The sequence below is a fragment of the Pistacia vera genome, unplaced genomic scaffold (genome assembly GCF_008641045.1).
Source record: "Pistacia vera cultivar Batoury unplaced genomic scaffold, PisVer_v2 Contig268, whole genome shotgun sequence".
In the NCBI taxonomy this organism is placed as follows: domain Eukaryota; kingdom Viridiplantae; phylum Streptophyta; class Magnoliopsida; order Sapindales; family Anacardiaceae; genus Pistacia; species Pistacia vera.
This window is the reverse complement of record NW_022196077.1, coordinates 1,075,578-1,098,151: the sequence shown is the minus strand read 5'-3', so window position 1 is coordinate 1,098,151 and position 22,574 is coordinate 1,075,578. Positions and strand designations below refer to the sequence as shown.

At 30.5% G+C, this 22,574-nt stretch overlaps 2 protein-coding genes across 3 annotated transcripts; both read right to left on the bottom strand.

Annotated features, from left to right (window-relative positions):
* Nucleotides 1-1,442: 1,442 nt before the first annotated feature.
* LOC116133291 (probable receptor-like protein kinase At5g18500) lies at nucleotides 1,443-2,459 on the bottom strand. Its single transcript, XM_031419002.1, has 2 exons — nucleotides 2,250-2,459; nucleotides 1,443-1,817 (listed from the first exon to the last, which is right to left on the bottom strand). The coding sequence occupies exons 1-2, from the start codon at nucleotides 2,436-2,438 to the stop codon at nucleotides 1,701-1,703; spliced, it is 306 nt and encodes a 101-aa protein (XP_031274862.1). The 5' UTR covers nucleotides 2,439-2,459; the 3' UTR covers nucleotides 1,443-1,700.
* Nucleotides 2,460-2,683: 224 nt separating this feature from the next.
* On the bottom strand, nucleotides 2,684-8,528 carry LOC116133289 (probable receptor-like protein kinase At5g18500). Of its 2 annotated transcripts, none has more exons than XM_031419001.1 (8): nucleotides 8,105-8,528; nucleotides 7,094-7,790; nucleotides 6,881-6,985; nucleotides 6,564-6,686; nucleotides 6,325-6,495; nucleotides 6,079-6,208; nucleotides 3,535-3,747; nucleotides 2,684-3,102 (listed from the first exon to the last, which is right to left on the bottom strand). In XM_031419001.1, exons 2-8 carry the CDS (start codon nucleotides 7,750-7,752, stop codon nucleotides 2,986-2,988), a joined length of 1,518 nt encoding a protein of 505 aa, XP_031274861.1. In that variant the 5' UTR covers nucleotides 7,753-7,790; nucleotides 8,105-8,528; the 3' UTR covers nucleotides 2,684-2,985. The 2 variants fall into 2 exon arrangements, with proteins under 2 accessions (XP_031274861.1, XP_031274860.1); XM_031419000.1 differs by having other exon boundaries at nucleotides 7,094-7,783; nucleotides 8,105-8,527.
* Nucleotides 8,529-22,574: the final 14,046 nt, after the last annotated feature.

Sequence of the window (22,574 nt, the reverse complement as noted above, 5' to 3'; positions counted from 1 at the left end):
GGCAAAAATCATAAATGGTATACTATAACTTTAAGTCCTTAACAGTTAATTAGATCCATCCCAACATGAATATTACGTTGGATAATTTGTGTCAACTGTAAAAGTACATTGTGAGATATTATAGATTAACGTTCATCTTAAATTTGATTTTCTATCATCATTGAAAAAAATTCCAAACAATATATAATATTTTCTAATAATCGTGGATGTATTTCAAATCAAGGTTTTAAAACCTGACCCGGGGAGTGACCTGATCAAGTCATCGGGTTAGCCGGTTGAACCGTAATGTCATCATGCTGATGTCAGCGTGATGACATCATTCTGACATCAACATGACATATAATAAAATAATAAAATAATAAAAAAAGTGATTCAATTGATGGGTCGAACTGGTTGGATTGACAGTTCGTAACAAAAAATCGGTCCAACCGCGATTCAAACTGGGTCATTTGCAAATTTTGGTTTTTTAGTCGAACCAACCTGACTCAATCTCCAATTCTTGGTTCAACTAGTTGAATCGACCGAGCCAAGTCGGGTTTTAAAACCATGTTTCAAATTAAAAAATCACAAAACTTTTTATCCTGGTTTACTAAACTACATTCAAAACTTGAGCCTTTGTCGAACTCAATAATTTTTTAGAAGCAAAAAGCTATGGCTCTTGATCAATGTTTTAATAATCAACCCAAGGTGAAACCTAACAAAGCCTACTATTGTCGTCGATTTAGTTTTGTGATTTCTGATCGATTCACTCACTGGAAATCACTTCCGTCGTCAACATTATACTCACTGACCCTTCCTCTTCAAAAAGCCCTAACATCCCGGCCTTCAATTATTCACTGATCACCATCCCAATTTCTAGAGTTTTCAGTGAATAAGAAAATTGCTAACTCGGCCCAGTGAAGGCCCTAGGTCCCAGTTGAACTTGTCAGGCCGGGTTTTAAAATATTGTTGTTGATCATATAAATGCCTGTACGAGGACTTAAACCCCCAACTTTAGTTTTGTCATGCTTTTACAGCTTAAAAACATGTCAAGTCAAAATCCATTTTTGTTGTCTAGAAAAGGACTTCTTAAGAGAAAGTTGTTTAGCAATTAAAATATGTTGCTGTTGAAACTTGAAAGTGATTGCTGCAAGCTACCAAACTTGCAACTCCCGGCAGTTATGCCTCTTTTTCTGCAATTTACATGACAGCCGCTTATCTGCTGGAAACTTTAAAGCAAAGGGCCCCAATTTTTTTTATAGATTCTCTCAAGCCAGCGATCTTTCTTTATTCAATCATGAATGCATTATGGACATGTTTTATTGTTTTGTTTTTCTCTTTTTTTTTTCTTTTTTTTTTTTCCCTGGAAAGTCAGAAAGAAGAGCATCTCATCAAACAATGTTGAAGTGCTACTCAATTCTGTACACACCCCAAAGGTTTTTGGGTTCTTCACAACACTTTCATACACAAACAAATCATTTTCTTCATCTACAAATTTAGTGGCAAAAAATAAAAACAGAAAAGAAAAGAATCAAAGATCATCTCCCTCTCCATCCTCCATCTCCCACAGCCTAGATATCGACAGCTAATAATATTACGACAAACACAAGAATGTAAACATTGAAAAAGGAAAAAAGAAAAAATTGTAAGAATTAATCCCTGCCACCCCAACACATTATAAACTCCAACCTCCGATACCAGAAATGAATTGTACGATGAGATTATGTCCGCCTGCTCTCTGACCTTGAACCTGGATTATCACTACGCTCAGTGTCAGAACCTTCTTTTTGAGACTCGATCTCCATACTTCCTTGAGTTCTTCGGTGGTGTCTTCGGTCCTGAAAATCCAAAAGTTTTATTAAAGCTTAGCCACACTGTACTTGGAAGATATAGCAAAATGAGATATTATGCATAATTAAGAGCAGCAGAGAAAAAGAACTGGCAAATGAAACTTCACAAAAGTCAGCAAACTAAAAGTAATTCACTGATTTGATCAAGTTCATTGCACGGAAAAACTCTGAACATGAGATATTTGATCATTTAATTTTAGCATCATAGTAAAGATTTTAATGATGAAAGAAAATGCACTTCGGATGTTTAGAATCAATGGCGTATGGTAGTCGTTAGATGTAACCTCAACCATCTAAAGTGTCTTAATCCAATGGTCTAAAACTGTGTAAGAAATCGTGTACAAATGATCTAGTCATTGTCGGTGCAATTGATCCTATCTTATATATAACAAGAACTTTGAAGATCAATTAGAAACTAACCTCTCTTACTATAGGATATTCCTCGGACTCAAGCATGCGTACGACTTGGCCCATTTTGGGTCTTTTTTCTGAATCTGGATCAACACACCGCAATGCAGTCAAAAGGGCACGCTTTAGGGCTCTTGTCGACGGCCTAACCTCAATGTTGGGGTCTACGACCTCTTCAGACCGCCTGCTTCCAACCATCATTTTCAGCCAATCAACTAGATTTACCTGCAAGCAAAATGTTTACATGTTCAATCAGGAAATTGTTTGTAAAATGCAAGCAACTCCNAGATTCTCTCAAGCCAGCGATCTTTCTTTATTCAATCATGAATGCATTATGGACATGTTTTATTGTTTTGTTTTTCTCTTTTTTTTTTCTTTTTTTTTTTTCCCTGGAAAGTCAGAAAGAAGAGCATCTCATCAAACAATGTTGAAGTGCTACTCAATTCTGTACACACCCCAAAGGTTTTTGGGTTCTTAACAACACTTTCATACACAAACAAATCATTTTCTTCATCTACAAATTTAGTGGCAAAAAATTAAAAAAAGAAAAGAAAAGAATCAAAGATCATCTCCCTCTCCATCCTCCATCTCCCACAGCCTAGATATCGACAGCTAATAATATTACGACAAACACAAGAATGTAAACATTGAAAAAGGAAAAAAGAAAAAATTGTAAGAATTAATCCCTGCCACCCCAACACATTATAAACTCCAACCTCCGATACCAGAAATGAATTGTACGATGAGATTATGTCCGCCTGCTCTCTGACCTTGAACCTGGATTATCACTACGCTCAGTGTCAGAACCTTCTTTTTGAGACTCGATCTCCATACTTCCTTGAGTTCTTCGGTGGTGTCTTCGGTCCTGAAAATCCAAAAGTTTTATTAAAGCTTAGCCACACTGTACTTGGAAGATATAGCAAAATGAGATATTATGCATAATTAAGAGCAGCAGAGAAAAAGAACTGGCAAATGAAACTTCACAAAAGTCAGCAAACTAAAAGTAATTCACTGATTTGATCAAGTTCATTGCACGGAAAAACTCTGAACATGAGATATTTGATCATTTAATTTTAGCATCATAGTAAAGATTTTAATGATGAAAGAAAATGCACTTCGGATGTTTAGAATCAATGGCGTATGGTAGTCGTTAGATGTAACCTCAACCATCTAAAGTGTCTTAATCCAATGGTCTAAAACTGCGTAAGAAATCGTGTAAAAATGATCTAGTCATTGTCGGTGCAATTGATCCTATCTTACATATAACAAGAACTTTGAAGATCAATTAGAAACTAACCTCTCTTACTATAGGATATTCCTCGGACTCAAGCATGCGTACGACTTGGCCCATTTTGGGTCTTTTTTCTGAATCTGGATCAACACACCGCAATGCAGTCAAAAGGGCACGCTTTAGGGCTCTTGTCGACGGCCTAACCTCAATGTTAGGGTCTACGACCTCTTCAGACCGCCTGCTTCCAACCATCATTTTCAGCCAATCAACTAGATTTACCTGCAAGCAAAATGTTTACATGTTCAATCAGGAAATTGTTTGTAAAATGCAAGCAACTCCAATAAAAATACTAATAAGAAAACATAAATCCTAAAAGCATAAGCTAATACAAAAGAATCCAAAAGTAGTATTTAAACTCCAACAATTCCTTTTTAGTATTACGAAGCTATCTTGGAGACGAAATGATGCACTACAATATAGCCATTTAGTCGAGTAATATTATACACACAAACTGTTGTCATTTTTTCCTTTATTGTCTCATTATTCATCCTTACTTATTGAGTTGACTTTTTTTACTCACTTTTTTATTCATCCTGTGCTACAACAGTATGCATACAAAGTTTGTATGCATTATATTATGAGTTCTCACATGTTAAGACGGGGAAAAGAACAGGAGTTTGCAACAATTAAAAAGAAAACGTTTGGATTAAATGCTTGGAGGTACTCTACTGCTCGGAACAAGAGAAATGTTTTCCACTTTCAAGTGTAAACACTAAAAAGTGCCCTTATAGCGAAAATTTTCCAATTTATACTTTTAGTGTAGCTTAGTTTATAATATGTTCAAAATTTGCATTAGATTTCTGTTTGGTATTATATTTAAAACATTATGTCCAAGACATTAAAATTGAAGTATAATTATTGCTTGTATCATTTTATGCTTTATTCTTTACTATTAACACAGAAAATTAAGTATAATTATCACTTACTTAAATTTTGAAAATGAAAAAAAAAAAAAAAAAATTCTCTTGTTAAACGCAAGCTAAGTACTATTGAGTATTTAAACTTTTTTTATCTCCACTGTTGCAAAATTTTGTCATTTTGCTAGTACTATCCTATTTAATAAATGATAAACATTAGCTTCTCATGAAGCACATGAATGTAACATAAAGAAACTTGAAATAAATCATAAACATTAGTTTCTCATGAAGCACATGAATAACCAAAAGGAAACTTGAACATGGATGCATAATAACCCCATATGCAGCAGCTGAAACGAAATTCAGAAAAAGAGAAACCGGCCCTACTTAACCCTANAAAAAAAAAAAAAAAAAAATTCTCTTGTTAAACGCAAGCTAAGTACTATTGAGTATTTAAACTTTTTTTATCTCCACTGTTGCAAAATTTTGTCATTTTGCTAGTACTATCCTATTTAATAAATGATAAACATTAGCTTCTCATGAAGCACATGAATGTAACATAAAGAAACTTGAAATAAATCATAAACATTAGTTTCTCATGAAGCACATGAATAACCAAAAGGAAACTTGAACATGGATGCATAATAACCCCATATGCAGCAGCTGAAACGAAATTCAGAAAAAGAGAAACCGGCCCTACTTAACCCTAATAGGCAGAGAAGATTGACTCATGGTAATGATCATACAAGTCGATTCATTGGCAGAAGTGACAGAAATATACATGTACGTGTTCAACTAGAGAAAAGATAAAGAGGAAAATACAAGCAACTTCAAAAAATCCCACAGTTAAGCCAGCTAAAATCAGTTTATACAGGTACAGATGCTTCTCCATTTTCTGTTTAATCGAGATTGATATGGACCCAGTAAATCAAAAACTTTATGCGAATTTGGTTCGGCCATGTTTTAGTATGCAAGGTATCAGTATTCATTGACAGCCAGCGGAGCATGAAATGTGTGGCCAACAAATCATTTGGTTCTTGCCTCTAGAGACTAAGGGAACTTGAAGTCGGCATCAAATACGACATGAAATGCTGAGGGTTTAATAATTCGACTGATTTAAGTTGTTAAAAGATTGTTCCGTCTAATTAAGATGTCAATGATAAGAAACACAGAGAGGGACCTACAACACAGACACCGAACTTTCTGTAGTCAAAAGATTTAAATGCATCAAATAGAAGAGGTATCAGAAGGGGGCAAGCTCAAGCAAACTTCAAAAGAGTAAAAGTTGCTGCAGGTTTTATCCAGGTTGTGTTTTCCAGTAAATCAGGACACTCTAGAAGTCCAGAAAATGATTTGTCTATCAAGAACAAGAAGGTATAAATTCTGGATACCGTCCAGTGACCTTCCAGAGACTGCAGGGGATAAAATATCATAAGACTTAGCACATAGCATGTACGCCAACGATTATTCTGAGTTAGAACTATCTCTAGCTCCACTAATAGTATGATTATTGAAAAATGAGAATTAAGATTTTGCAAGGATCAAAGATGCCATTCATATGACATCAACAAACAATCATGTAGAATTATATAAAAACTACCAGTCAACTTAAGTCACATTACTACACAGATTTTAGATAACTAGAACTTGAAAGCAGTAAAAATAAATTATGAAAAAATGTGCAATTACACACCTCATGGACAGGGCGACCATAGTCCACAGGATCTCTTCCAGTAATTGCTTCCAAGAGCACAACCCCGAAGCTATAAACATCACTTTTTTCATTCAATAGGCCAGTATTTGCATACTCGGGAGCCACATATCTGTAACATTATGGGAGAGAAAAGTAAAGGAGCTTATGAGAAAGAAACGGACAACAAGAGGTGAAAGAAACAAAAAATTACTGACATAGGAATCCTGAATTTGGGAAAATGCTTACCCAAAAGTCCCCATAACTCGAGTTGTGACATGGCTTTTCCCAGCACCCAGTAACTTAGCCAGGCCAAAATCAGAAACCTTAGCATTGAAGTCGTCATCGATCAATATGTTGCTTGATTTAATGTCTCGGTGAACCACTTTTGGCTCAATGGCCTCATGCAGATAGGCAAGACTGCAACAAGTATATCATGTCAAATGAGAACTAGAACGCGAAAAACTGGTGTTAGTGAAATGACTTACGCTTTAGCAGTGCCAAGGAGAACCTTCACACGGGCCTCCCAAGTAAGATATCCATGTTGACGCATAGCTCCATGAAGCCATTGTTCTAAGTTTCCATTGTTGACATACTCATAAACCAAAATCCTGTGATCAATGTTACCAAATGAAAGCATCAGCTTTTATACTTGCTCAGTAGATAATGATGTGATAAAACAAAAAAGAAGATTCTTTCAACTTTTCCTGTTTAGAAATTGATTATTGGTAACTAGAACAGATCATTTTGCAAAAAAAACTGTAAACTAAGTTAGATAACAACCTATAGTAAAAGCAAAACATACCTGTGTGTTCCTTCAATGCAGTACCCCAGAAGACGAACCAAATTTTTGTGGCGAACGTGGCCTATGGCCTCAACTTCCACTCTAAATTCTTTTTCTGCTTGGCCCCTGAAGTGAAGAACTTAACAAGTTCAATTAAGGAATAATTCACACGAAGAAAAAGAAGAAACCGATTTATTAAAGTTAGGAATTGAGAGTAAAAGTTCCGAAACTCACAAGTTGTTGAGAATCTTCTTCACTGCCACTGGAGTGCCATTAATCAAATTCCCCCGATAAACCACTCCATATCCACCCTCCCCAAGGACATTGTCCTTTGAAAACCGATTGGTTGCAAGCTCAAGATCCCTCAACGTAAACCAGTGACCCCAACCCAAATGAGAAAACTCAGGTAGGCCAACTAGAGGAGAAGGAGCAGTAATGGGATATGAAGAAGAAGGCTTGTACACACTGTAAGTGCCCGAATCATCACCTGATTGAGACCCTCCATCTTTATCTAAGTGATGAAATGAACCTGACTGACTACTATTATCTCCATTCTTCCCTTTCCCCATTCCCAGATGAACCAACACCTTATCTGACTCTTTGTCACTCGATTTGTCATGAATTGTAAGAAGAATACCATCACGGGGGACAAAATTACTCGTCGATACTTGCTCCACCCTAACCTCCTTAATTTCCTTGGAAACAGCTGGTATTTGGCTAATAGGAAGGTTGTTTCTTGCTCTTCTTGATTTCTTCCGAGACGTTAAACAAAACGACAATACAGAGAGGATAATTATGATGAATAATGCAACAGAAATCCCAATTACCTCCCACACTTTTAGACCAAAAACACCACTTTTCTTGGACAATTCAGCATTAAGATCACCCGCCATTCTGGTTCTATTTCAGATGACCACAAACAACCTATACAGTACACACAAATGATAAACAAAATGCAATTTCATTAATACAGAATCTCAAATTAAGGTTCACACTAAAGTCTTCCTAAACATTCCACCTTTTTTCTACACAAAAGCTAACAGAACTAGAGGGCACAAACATCAAGATAAAACCTAAACTTAAGCACCATCTCAATTCCAAAATAAACAGATCTTACAGCAAAATAGAACTAAAAATCAGAAACAAATAAAGCAAAAAAGGAAAAAAAGGAAAAAAAAAAAAGTGAGCTTTAAAAAAGCAACAACAAAAGGAAAGAGAAAGGAAGAAACTTGTTCAGACTCTTACCCTCCTGGGATAAAATTCACAACAAGAACCCTTCAAAGTTCAGATCTTTAAAACCTTCACCCCAGATCTCAAACCAAAAAGCCTCATTTGGGAAACAGAGAAAACAATTCAACCCAAGTGACAAAAAGGGCAGTTAAATACCCAAAAGAGATGATTTTGCAAGTGGGAAAAGGGTCAAGAAGCAAATGTGAGGGTAAATCTAAGCTGAGAAAGAGCTTTCTTGCACCAGCCTTGACCACCCTCCAAAAAAATAAAAAATAAAAACAAGCAAAAGGGTGTGGAAGGCACGAATGAGAGAGAATGAAAATCCAAAGAAATGAGAAAAATGTTGGTAAGTTTATTGAGAAGGGTGTGAGGTGGTGGGGATAATAAAAGGAGAAGAAGAGATGGAGTTATCAGCGGTAGGTGACGAGTTTAGATGCCTTACAAAACAACATTACATTGCAAAGTTTTGTATTTTACATTTCATTTCATTACATTACATTGCATTACAGTAAAACTCAAGCTTGGATTTTGATTTGAAATTTAGAAATGCTAAAAGCTCTCTCTCTTCTTAAGATTTGCTCTCAAACTTTCACTCATTATCGCTCATTTATTGCAAGTGAAACACATTCTAACCAAGCAAGTTAACGAGGTACTGTGAACTAGTCACAGTTTTGTAGGAGAGATAGAGAATTTTTCACATCAACAAAAATATAAAATTATTTATGATATTCAGGTAATAATATTTTTTTATGGTTTTAAATTGTGTACTTAAGATGCTTGTTAGTAAATCCTATTTTTTAGTTTTTTTTTTTTTTTTTTTTTTGATGTTATTCTATTGAAGATTACTATAACCAAAAATATTGAATATAAGAAAGTCTTAAGTAAAACGGATATATCGCATCAAATATATGTAAATTAATGGTTTTAAGATACGTAGACGACTGTATATTCTTCTTTTTAGTTTATTGCTTTATTGTCGATATTTTAGTATTTAGATTATTGGTTAAAAAAAAAACAAAAAGATTTATGATGGTCAAACATGTTATTTAAGATTGAAAAGAAATTAGGGTGACTGTTATGATCACTGGAAGGTGAAATTAATTGACGATTTAATTGTTCATACTTCATAATTGGCTGGTCAAATGAAGAGAGATTGTTGTACAATTTTATGATTTTTCAACTAATTTCTATGCTTTTTTTTTTTATTCATAAATGATGTTAATATAAAAATTATGGAAAATATAAATAATGTTACAACACATGTGAAGCATATGGTTTTAAATATTAAAAACGTTTTTCAAGTCTAACTTGTAACTCCTTGGATGAAATCATGGAAGTTTTATAAACTTTATTTGATTGCATTGATTATTATAGCATGTAACATCTTATAAGAAATAAATAAATAAATATTCAAATTTTTAATACAATCTCATCTATAAATAGCAACCATTGAATTATCTTATACCAAAATCTTCACTAAGGATTTAAATCAATTCAATAATCTTCTTGAGGTTCATATATTGGATAAAATGAATGTCTATATATTCGATGTGTCACACCTGCGCTAATCTAACACTTTTTAACACGTGTTGATTAAAATTTTCATTACAGATATAAATTAATTCAATAATGTTTTTAAAGCTTCGTATCTTCGGTAAAACAAATTTTTATATATTTGACCACAATACGAGACATGCATCACTCTGTTGTTGGTATAATTCTTCTCGGCAAGTACTAATCAAATTTTTCATCTAAATTAATTTAACATATATTTGATTAGTCATGACTCGTGAGACGTCTCTCAGGCATACATTATACTGTACATCAATTGTACTAAATATTTATTTATTTATTTTGCCAATACTATATTTTCTTTACCTTTTGCTTGCCTTTTTTTTTGGTAGCCAAAACCCCACCNTGGTGTTGGTATAATTCTTCTCGGCAAGTACTAATCAAATTTTTCATCTAAATTAATTTAACATATATTTGATTAGTCATGACTCGTGAGACGTCTCTCAGGCATACATTATACTGTACATCAATTGTACTAAATATTTATTTATTTATTTTGCCAATACTATATTTTCTTTACCTTTTGCTTGCCTTTTTTTTTGGTAGCCAAAACCCCACCAAATTTATCAAACACATAAAATTTTTAACCCAACTTGTCCAAGAAAGAAAACCTAGATAAAAAAGTGGGCATTAAAAATGGCAAATAATTTAAGTTTTCATCTGGGTCCCCTAGTGTTAGTAGACTTAGCTGCATCCAACATAGAGACTAATTAATTTATAGTAAAAATTATTGCAGCTTAACTGTTGTACGAATTATTTAAGGCAAAAATATTCAAAGGGCCATCTGGAAAAGGTATGGTCAAAGCTTAAAGAGATTTTAATTAACAATTTTGTGTTGGGAGCTTTGGTCCACCCTAGTTTAATTGATAATATTTTTTCATAATTAATGGTTTCATTTTATTGACTAAACTGTGAGAGTTGGCAATTAACTACTTAATTATTCACGAGAATCTTTGTATATCCTTGTCCATATTCATATTCAATTTTACTTTTTCGTAAAATTCACTTTTTTTTTTTTTTTTTATGATCAGGAGTGTTCGGATCAGTTTGTACGTATTTCAACTACTTAAAAATCTTGAAACTATCGACAAAATATAAGCTCCAATAGTTATCCTTATCAGACTATCAGCATATATGAGAACTTGAACTCAGAAGATTATGTAAACCTAGATCTTCCTTTGTTCTTTTACCATAAAACCATAGAGAATTTATCTAATTAAAAAAAAAAAGTATAAATGTATATAATAAAATAAATTTTGATTTTTGTCATAAAAGAATATATATAAACATGTATTAAATAAATGTTTTCACTATGTTTACATAAATATTCTGATAATATGAGACATTCATTCAGTCTTTTTCATGAACTTAAACGTTCATGTACAAATTAACTCAAACATGTATAAATTAATCTTTATTAACGAGAATTAAAGTTTAGATTTTAAATCTGAATTTTAAGTCTCGACCTGAGAATTTTCGACTGGTTTATTGATACTTTCAATAAACGGTAATTAATGAACATAAAAATGAGAAGCCAGAGCTAGTCTATGAGCAAATAAAAGAAGGGGGGAGGTCCATTATCCAAAACCTTATTATATAAAAACCAAAAATATAAAAGGGTGCATTGCATGTGGTGCCAGCACTAGAAGAAACTTATGTTCACCATATTTTATTATTTTGTGACATCAGTAACATGATGCCAAGACTATATAATAAATATTATTAACTCTACCTTCTATCCCATTGCCTAATTAATATATACAATTTCTTGTCTTTTACTATGAAACTGGAAACATCCCTAATTGATCCCTCTACAAAATTTCCAACACCATCTTCCTTGCTAAGAAAAATTTTCAGGGCATCTGTAATTTTTTCAAAACGATATGAAAAAATTTGACTGAAGTTTTGCCATTTAAGAAAAAATTCTTTGATTATTTAATATTTGGTAGAATATGGTGAATGAGATAGTTGAGTTATATTTAAAAATAAATAAATAATCTAAGAGTCTATTATCAACTCTGTTGGGTTGTCTATGTAGCTTGTGATAATAGACAAAGAAACAAAAACAAATAAAAATGTTAATAAAAATTGAAATTGAAATTAAAATTCTCATTAAAGAAAATTCTAGGGTTTAGTTAGTTAAGAGACAAAATTAATTATAATATTCATCAGGATTCCTCTTCTGTCTCCCTTCTTTTTAAGGGATCCTATGCCCTAAATTTGTAGGGGGAAAAAACAATTATTAATGGGCCCTTTAATTTATTAAATTAATTAATAATCTTGTGTACTTATTTGTTTGGCATTTTCTGCTTTCCCGTAAGTTTCCGCTTACAAATTAATTAGATTTCTTATCAGAATTATTATATATTCAATCATAGATGATTCTTTAGTTTAGAAATAGGGTCAAAAGCACTTATTTTGAAAGTGCTTTTAGTGACAGCCGGGAATTTATTAATTTCCTTTGTTTGCAAGGTGCTTGTTCCTAACCTAAAGACATTTTGGATTTTAAAGAAGTCATCTACAGACAATTTGGACAAATGGTCGTTGCATCTAATTGTCCTCTAGATATTAATTTTTTTTTTTTTTTTTTGATTTTATAAATATCGAGTTTTCAAGATTTAGTGTCCGGTGTTAGACTATTTACCGATTAAAAGACTTATGAGTGATTTAGTTTGATATAAAATTTAAATACTGTTTTTGCTTTCTAAAACAAGGAATGCAAATAGTTTTATGAAAATATATTCGGTAAAAATAAGTTAAAATATTTTCAGAAACAGTTTCAAATACAATCTTGAAAATTAGTGTAAAAAACTTATAGTACGACAAAAATGTTTCTCTGTTTTCTTTAGTTTTTTAATCTAAAAACAAAAATTTGAATTGATTTTAGTTTTTGAAAATTATTGTAGATCACATATCAAAATTCATTCTCACATTTTACTTATTTACAACCGTGTAGAAAACTTATATATTTTTCTAACCAAATAGTTAACTATAGATAAATTTTATTTTCTTAAACTTTACTTGAATAAGTCGTATAAACAAAACCAAATATCCCTTGGAATTTGATACCGAAGCTCGAGTCAACTAATTAAAAATCTATTAATTATGTTTTTTTTTTTTTTGACATGTTTATAAATTGATAATAATTAAAAAAATATGAAATAAAATTTTTTCTCATATTGACTCTTGAACATCAATACATTCTAACAATGCTTTAGATGGATTTTCATTTCTAAAAAGATATTTATGACGAAGTGTTCGAACTAACTTACACGCATCTCAAATAATCTCTCAAGACCTTGAAACTATCTGTTGGGTAACAACTCCAGTAACTATCCTTATTAAAAATGAGAGATTCGAACTAAGACTCTTTGAGTAATATACTCAAAAATCTCTATCGAACTGTTGATCACCAGAGATGGATTTTACTTGTTTAGTTAGACATGCATAGTTAGAACTTATTTTAACCACACACAAAAGCACTTTCAAAAGCACTTTAATTTGCAAGAAGTGACTATATCAGATGAATAAATCAATTAATACAAGGCATGATGAGTAATTAAGAGCAGGTGAAATAATAAAAATTCCAAATAGGGCATTGATTTTACACATTTAATTGAGATAATAAAACAAAAGTAACACCTCCTCTATAGATTTAAATATTTGTCTTTTTATTACTTTCTCAATCAAATTTTGAACCCCAACTAACCCAAAATTAAGACCTGAATTTGACCTTTTAAAGCAATCACCAAAATCTAAGGTAACATAAATTAAATCTCAGAAGACATGTAGAATCAAACTTTAAATTGATTTTGATAGAAAGGTTCTTTCATTTTCTCTTTTTACCAATCACTTTTAACAATCCACCCTGGAAAAATATAAAAAATTGGAAACAGTAAAGAAAAAGGTTCGTAATTTCATATCAGAGTCATATCATATTATCAACTCAATTAGATATCGTTATATAGTAAAATATATTATCAAGTTAGATCATAGACTCTTTCTTAATTTGGGTTTTCACGAGCAAAGAGTTTGGTTGATTACTAATTAAAAAATGAACTATCCCGAGCTTAGATCACGAGAGAATCATATTTCTTTCTTTATGATGGTTTGTTAGCTCTAGATTGACCTAGTTATAACACAAAATTATTAAAAATTCATTCCAAGGTGACTTTACATATAATTTTGAAATAATTTTTACTATTTTATGATTCTATCCTAATTTACTATTTTATTTAAAAAAGAGATCATGCAAATATTAAATATAACATTTATAATATTGAGTACAATACTTATAATATAGAATGCAAAACTGATATCAAACATAAAAATTGTAATATTGAAAATGATTGTGTGTGTATAATTAGAGCGATATTATCTTCCTATCAGCATCAAGTTTCAAATAAAAATGTCCTTCGGTGACCATATACATTAGAAAAAAAAATGTTATAAACAACGATATGAATTGGAAATGAACGATTTTTTAATGTACAATTTGTAATATTGAAAATGATTATATATATGCAATATGAAGTAATATCATTTTCCTATCCGAATTAAGTTTCGATAACCTAATTTAAAAGATTCGATAATGATCATAGACCTTCTTATTCGAATAATCTTTATCCTTCGTCAAGTATCATACATTTAATTAAAAAAAAAAAACGTCGGAAACAATTGTATGGATCGAAAACGAACACTATATCTCATTGGGTAAAAAATATTCAATATTGGAACTAAAATCTCTCAATCTCCCGTTACTTTCACTTGGATTAATTAATTAATTAAACAACCCGTGACCCAAATGTTTTTCAAATTGCATGTGATCCCTTTGATTCCGGCCGTGATCAAAGAAAGAAAATTAGTCCATCATTAAATTGTTTCAAGCATTTTGACCTGAGTGATTAATGCAATGATTAAGTGTGATTAATTAGAGTAATAAATGGTGATTAATTTAGAGTTTCAAGGCTAATTTTGTGCCTTAAAATAAGGGGCCGTGGCCCCATTAACAAGGACAAAATTTACGGGCCTGTGAACTAATTTCTAAGCCATTAAATAGACTTTAATTTACGCATTAAAATTAAAATAAAGGCACATAATTAATTATTCCTTTTTATATTTGATTAGAGGAATGTTTTAGATCAAATTATTATTATTTTCTTGAATATATTTTAGAGTAATATTTTACNTTCTATATTTTTCTAACCAAATAGTTAACTATAGATAAATTTTATTTTCTTAAACTTTACTTGAATAAGTCGTATAAAACAAAACCAAATTATCCCTTGGAATTTGATACCGAAGCTTGAGTACAACTAATTAAAAATCTTTTATTAATTATGTTTTTTTTTTTTTTTCGACATTTGTTTATAAATTGATTTAATAATAAAAAAATATGAAATAAAATTTTTGTCTGATATTGACTCTTATACATTCAAACAATGCTTTAGATGGATTTTCATTTCTAAAAATGATATTTTATGACCGAAAGTGTTCGAACTAACTTACACGCATCTCAACTAATCTCTCAAGACCTTGAAACTATCTGTTGGGTAACAACTCCAGTAACTATCCTTATTAGCAACTAATGAGAGATTCGAACTTAAGACTCTTTGAGTAATATACTCAAAAATCTCTATCGAACTGTTTGATCACCCAGAGATGGTTAATTTTACTTGTTTAGTTAGACATTGCATAGTTAGAACTTATTTTAACCACACACAAAAAGCACTTTTTCAAAAGCACTTTAATTTGCAAGAAGTTGACTTTATACAGATGAATAAATCAATTAATACAAGGCATGATGAGTAATTAAGAGCAGGTGAAATAGTAATTAATTAAAATAGGCATTGATTTTACACATTTAATTGAGATAATAAAACAAAAGTAACACCTCCTTTATAGATTTAAATATTTGTCTTTTTATTACTTTCTCAATCAAATTTTGAACCCCAACTAACCCAAAATTAAGACCTGAATTTGACCTTTTAAAGCAATCACCAAAATTTAAGGTAACATAAATTAAATCTCAAAAGACATGTAGAATCAAACTTTAAATTGATTTTGATAGAAAGGTTCTTTCATTTTCTCTTTTTACCAATCACTTTTAACAATCCACCCTGGAAAAATATAAAAAATTTGAAACAGTAAAAAAAAAAGGTTCATAATTTCATATCAGAGTCATGTCATATTATCAACTCAACTAGATATCGTTATATAGTAAAATATATTATCAAGTTAGATCATAGACTCTTTCTTAATTTGGGTTTTCACGAGCAAAGAGTTTGGTTGATTACTAATTAAAAAATGAACTATCCCGAGCTTAGATCACGAGAGAATCATATTTCTTTCTTTATGATGGTTTGTTAGCTCTAGATTGACCTAGTTATAACACAAAATTATTAAAAATTCATTCCAAGGTGACTTTACATATAATTTTGAAATAATTTTTACTATTTTATGATTCTATCCTAATTTACTATTTTATTTAAAAAAGAGATCATGCAAATATTAAATATAACATTTATAATATTGAGTACAATACTTATAATATAGAATGCCAAACTGATATCAAACATAAAAATTGTAATATTGAAAATGATTGTGTGTGTATAATTAGAGCGATATTATCTTCCTATCAGCATCAAGTTTCAAATAAAAATGTCCTTCGGTGACCATATACATTAGAAAAAAAAATGTTATAAACAACGATATGAATTGGAAATGAACGATTTTTTAATGTACAATTTGTAATATTGAAAATGATTATATATATGCAATATGAAGTAATATCATTTTCCTATCCGAATTAAGTTTCGATAACCTAATTTAAAAGATTCGATAATGATCATAGACCTTCTTATTCGAATAATCTTTATCCTTCGTCAAGTATCATACATTTAATTAAAAAAAAAAAACGTCGGAAACAATTGTATGGATCGAAAACGAACACTATATCTCATTGGGTAAAAAATATTCAATATTGGAACTAAAATCTCTCAATCTCCCGTTACTTTCACTTGGATTAATTAATTAATTAAACAACCCGTGACCCAAATGTTTTTCAAATTGCATGTGATCCCTTTGATTCCGGCCGTGATCAAAGAAAGAAAATTAGTCCATCATTAAATTGTTTCAATAATTTTGACCTGAGTGATTAATGCAATGATTAAGTGTGATTAATTAGAGTAATAAATGGTGATTAATGTAGAGTTTCAAGGCTAATTTTGTGCCTTAAAATAAGGGGCCGTGGCCCCATTAACAAGGACAAAATTTACGGGCCTGTGAACTAATTTCTAAGCCATTAAATAGACTTTAATTTATGCATTAAAATTAAAATAAAGGCACATAATTAATTATTCCTTTTTATATTTGATTAGAGGAATGTTTTAGATCAAATTATTATTATTTTCTTGAATATATTTTAGAGTAATATTTTACGTATAAATTCTCTTAAGATGATTGAGTGAGTTTAAATTAAAGATAAATTAAATAATTTAACAAATATTACATGTCAAACGTGCATCGTTGTCCCATCAATTTATGAGGAATAATTTGTATTAGTAATTTGTATATGTAGTATTATTTTATATTTAATTTTATTATAAATTTGTAAATATTAGACCAATGAGTAATGTTATGCGTACTCACGGATCTTATTAATTAGCTTATTAACCTTTGTTAAAATTACATATGGTACTCGTACTATGTTTATGGTACCCGTACTATGCTTTATATTTACAAAGGTTAGTACGATGATTAGTAAACTCGTAAGTACGCATAATATTATTCTTAAACCAATAATCTGATCGATTTTCGAGAATAATTGAAATAACACTAATTTTATTTTTTAAGTATCAATTCAATAATTACAAATCAAAATTCAGAAGTTGGGTTTAGAGAGTATCAATTTCTTTTATTGTTTTCCAAATTTATGTATTAAGAATACAGATTACATATGTTACAATATGCAGATAATTAATTATTATGTTTTAAAATATTATTAGAATAATCTTGACATATTACAAATTTGTAATTATTAGATAGATAATTAATTACATTTTTTTAATATCAATCTAACCGTTACAATTTACGGAATCAAAATTCGAAAACTGGGTTTAAAGCATATCAATTGGTTGTATTATTCTCCAAATTTATGCATTAAATTATAGGGTACATATTTTAGAAAATGCATATAATTAATTAATTATTCTCTTCTAAATTTCATTAGAAGAATGTTTTGGATAAAATTATTGTTTATTTCTTGAACATATTAGTTTATGTTAAAAAATGCACATGTTATTCTCTTTTAAATTTTATTATTATTTTATAATCATTTTTTGTAAGTATTAGAAAATAATCTTATTGATTCTTGAGAATCATTTCTATTATTCTTTTTAAATACCAATCTAACATAATATTAAAATTCAAAAACTGAGTTTAGAGGGTATCAATTATTTCTATTATTTTAAAAAATTTATGCAATTAAATATAGGCTAGTTACAAAATGCAACAATATTATTATTATTTTTATTAAATACCAATCTAAAGATTACGATTTATATAAAATCACAATTCAAAAGTGGGGTTTGGAGTGAATTAAAGTTTTATTATTTTAGAAATAAATATCTTTTAATAAAAAATTTAAAAAAATAGCAGAATCTAGTATGATCCAATGTGCACCAAGCTTAACCCAATATATTCAATATAAAATTCAATGTAACGTAACTCAAGATGCAATATAATATATAGTATGAAAGCATATACTATAATCCAATGTGTTAGATGTGATTTAATTTAATTTTCATAAAATGTTTGGTAATTAGTCTATTTAAGCTCTAAAAATATGAAAAAGAAACTCTAACAAATATGATATGAACAGCATTGATACACACTTGAACTAATCATCATAAACCAAACCAAAATGTGTCAAATTAAGAGAATATAATTAAAGCATATTCTTTGTTTGGCTAATTAATCAAGCATTAATGGGACAATTAGCAAAATGAATCCACATTTAAGATTTATTAACAAAAGGGGGTTTACGAAATGATTTGAATGAGCAGTGTGGTGGGGTATTAGGGCTAGCTCAAGTCTTAATCAAGGTTGACAATTCAAATACCCTAAATCTTCACTAATTAATAATGCTAATTATCTAAAACTTTAATTACATCAATCAATCAAATGGAAAATTTGTTGAGGTTTGATGCTTAAAGTTACCGTTGTCTAAATGCTTTAAGTTAAGTCACAATCAATTGGTACTAATTTTCATAATAAAAAATAAAATTACATTTTGGTCCCTAAGATTTAGGCTATTTTTAAATCCCAATAGAATCTGAAAGCAACATTTATGTCATTTAGTTAAAAAATTAATAGACCGTTAAAAAAAAAATAAAAGTTTTTTTTTTTTTAAAATTTAGAACGATTTTATTAATTATAAGAAAATAAAAATTAACATATTAGAGGTATTTAAGGCTTTTGCAAAAGGAAAATCAAACTGTTACTAACTGATATTATGATAAGAGTAATGCTGACCTAAGTGTTATACCCAGATTCTCTTGGACCTTCTTGTAAGTGGGTCAAACTTCCGGGACCAAAAATTACCTGTAAATTTCATAGTAAAATGAGTTGAGATAAAAAGGGTAATGGGATGTGTTTAGGAGTATTTTTCACGTAAATTGCTTTCCAAGTACTTTTTTCATAAAAGCACTTAAAAAGTGTGAAATATTTGGAAGTGTTCTTTTGGGATGTATTTTGTTTTGAGTGCTCTTATGGATATATTTTTAAATGCTTTCGAATAAAAAGGCTTTCTACAAAATAAAACACTGCTTTTTTTTTTAAATAATAAAATAAAATCATGTATGAAGTGCTTTCACAAAAAATACTATCAAGTAGAGCATTTCTTATCCAAAAAGTGATTTTAAAATAAGAATTGATAAAGCAATTCTGCAAAAAGCACTTTGATTTTCTTTTTCTTTTTTTAATCTAAAAGAATTTCCACCAAATTTAAAAAAAAAAAAAATTTAATAGTGTGAAAAACATGCCCAAATAAACTATACTATTACTATTAAATTCACAAAACATTAAAACTTTTTTTAACCAAAAAAATATTTGTATTGTTTCCAACCCAATATTACAAAAAAATATATATATTTAAAAAACACCTTCAATTTAATATACAAATTTAGTGCATTAATTATTTAACTATCCTCTATTAGCATTTACAGAAATATATCCATTCTCTAAATAAATGCTTATGTGCCCTTCACGACAAGGCAATAGTGGGTAAGATAGCAATATCCAAAATCCATGCAATATATTGGGTTGGTGAGGTTGCAATTTAAAATTGTCATATCAATTAATAATCCAAAATCATGATTGGATCAATTTGTCTAATCAAAATTATTAGTGTTATAATTAATTAATTTTTTGCAAAAAAATAAAAATAAAAATTTATTGATTGAGATTGTGGGTCTTGAATATCTTTGTCAAGGATTTTGGCCTTTACAAGATTGGTGGTGGATTTGACAAATCAAGTTGTTTATCTTTAGCTTTATTTGAGATGAAATTAAGGTTCATTCCCCTTTCATTTTCTCTATCAAATTCAACTTTCTTTTGGCATGTAATCATATAATCAAAGATCAAATCAATGTTGTTATGTTTAATTTCCTAATTCACACTGCTTTGAGCTTAGTTTTCTCGGATTTGATTTTGAACTTCATATAAGTATTTTTCGTAAAAAAAAATGCATCTATTGTGTTAAAGGAATCTAAGTTTGATGAGGCAGGATATGTGAACGTATAGTAAAAAATAACCAATAAAATGGCATAAAATCGAAAATAAAAGTGAGAAATTAAAGAATTTTGTGTAAATATGTTTATAGTGGTTAAATGATTAAGTTTATCGAATAAATTAACGGTGTGTGAATTGATATAAAATTTATGAGTTGTTTGTTTTAATGTTTCAAATGCGATTTATGATAATTAAATGTTCAATATAGATCATTTACGGTTTATATTAAGTGTGACATTTTATATTAGAATTATAAAATTTAGAGTAAACCACATGTTCCCACCCAAGGTTTAGCGAAATAGTAAGTTCCCACCCTTGGTTTCATATAAATTTCGTATTTCCACCCTTATATTAACACCGTTTCCTTAATTTTTACTTTTTACTGTAGTGATGCTCACATTAGCATGTTAAGATGCACCGGTGCTCCTTTGACTAAAAATAGGCTCATATTAGCAAAAATGGCTCACATTAGCATGCCCAACGTGCCGGTTTTTGGCATTTTCTGATCGATCTTGAACTCCAAAATAATTTATGAGACCAACATTGGACTCCCCACGACCTCCTTTACAAAACCCATACTCCCATATGCCGTCATCACTCACTTTTCCACCCACTCCTACACTTGCCACCTTACGATTTTGGATATCTTCTCAGTCATTTTCTATTGGATCAGAGAGCAACTGGCATCATCGAACTATACCAATAGACTCTCCTTGTGTTTTAGTTTGTGTAAATATGTTTTTTGGCCGTTTCTGACTTCCCATTCTTCGGAAATGGAAGCCCGAAGTTACCTACTTGATAAAAGGCCTAAGTTAGTTTTCCAAATTCCCACCCTCAGTTGAACAATCACTGATGGTGTTTAATTAAGGGTGAAAATTTGGAATACATGAAAAGAGGGGTGGGAACTTGCGATTTTGATAAACCTTGGGTGGGAACATGTGGTTTACTCTAAAATTTAAGATATCTCTAGACTCTAATGGGCTCCAAGGGGTTGCTTTTGTTAGACTAAGATTTTAAAGCCGATTTTAAGATATATCTACGAAAATATTTTAGTGATCTAAAAATAAAAAAGGAGATGGAAATAGTTAATTGTTTTAACCCATTTTATTATTTTTAATAATGTTTATTGTTAAACCATTGTATTAAGAGTCTCAAACATACAAACAATTAGTGAGAAAAATATAAATTATGTTTATATAACATTAGAAACATGATCGGTAAATATTATTTATTGAAGTTTCATTCAATTTTCTAAGTTTACATTAGTTTTAAGTATTATTTCATTATTTGTACAAATTAGTATATATAATTGTGGTTTTCCAATAACTTATTCAAATATATGAGCTCCTAGTAAGTATAACATATTGTAATAATAATATAGATTTTGAAAAAAAAAAAAATAAATAACTGTAATTTATAAAGATTTTCGGGAAAAAAAAAAACCATCTTAATATATGTATATATATTCTTTTAAGAGATTGTTACGGCAAAAAATCGTCTTTGACCCAAATAGGAGAACGAGACTGAATGAGGAAGAGATCAGACCCAATCCCGATGCGGCCCCATCTGGATTAGGCTCATTTAGTACGAGATACAGTCGGCCCAAACCATCGGGTCCGGGCCTCTAAATCCCAGTTCACTTCCTGGACCTATGAGCAAGTCTAGAGCCCACGGCACCCACAAATCACTTTCCTATTCCAGATCAGTCTCCTATTTGAGGTCACCTTCCTGTTCAGGTCACTTTCCTACTCGAGGTTACTTTCCTGTTCGGGATCACCTTCCTATTCAAACACTAGTAAGACAACTCACCACCGCTCTAATTCCTCTATGGTTTGTATCAGAGTCACATTAGGACTCCTACTCCCACCAGGACTGAGAGACCAGACAGTCACTATATAAACAGAGGCCAGCCCTCTCATAAGAGACATTAGATTACATTACACCTTCACACCCGAAGCTCTGACTTGAGAGCCTCACATCACTGTCGTAGTCACAGTCCCCGACTAGACTTCAGGTGCAACGGATCGCTAGTGGCCTCAACCTCACGGATCAGACCCCCCTTCTGTACAGGTAGATTTTTATGTCTACAGAGATAGACATTTTCCCTGTCCCACCCCAAATA

What these genes read in the sequence shown, in the direction of transcription:
- LOC116133291 (XM_031419002.1), bottom strand. Translation starts at nt 2,438, where the DNA reads ATGATGGTTGGAAGCAGGCGGTCTGAAGAGGTCGTAGACCCCAACATT. An exon ending in AATATCCTATAGTAAGAGAG is followed by an intron (nt 1,818 to 2,249) that starts GTTAGTTTCTAA and finishes TTGGATTTTCAG; the next exon opens with GACCGAAGACACCACCGAAG.
- LOC116133289 (XM_031419001.1), bottom strand. Translation starts at nt 7,752, where the DNA reads ATGGCGGGTGATCTTAATGCTGAATTGTCCAAGAAAAGTGGTGTTTTT. An exon ending in CGAGTTATGGGGACTTTTGG is followed by an intron (nt 6,209 to 6,324) that starts GTAAGCATTTTC and finishes ATAATGTTACAG; the next exon opens with ATATGTGGCTCCCGAGTATG. An exon ending in AATATCCTATAGTAAGAGAG is followed by an intron (nt 3,103 to 3,534) that starts GTTAGTTTCTAA and finishes TTGGATTTTCAG; the next exon opens with GACCGAAGACACCACCGAAG.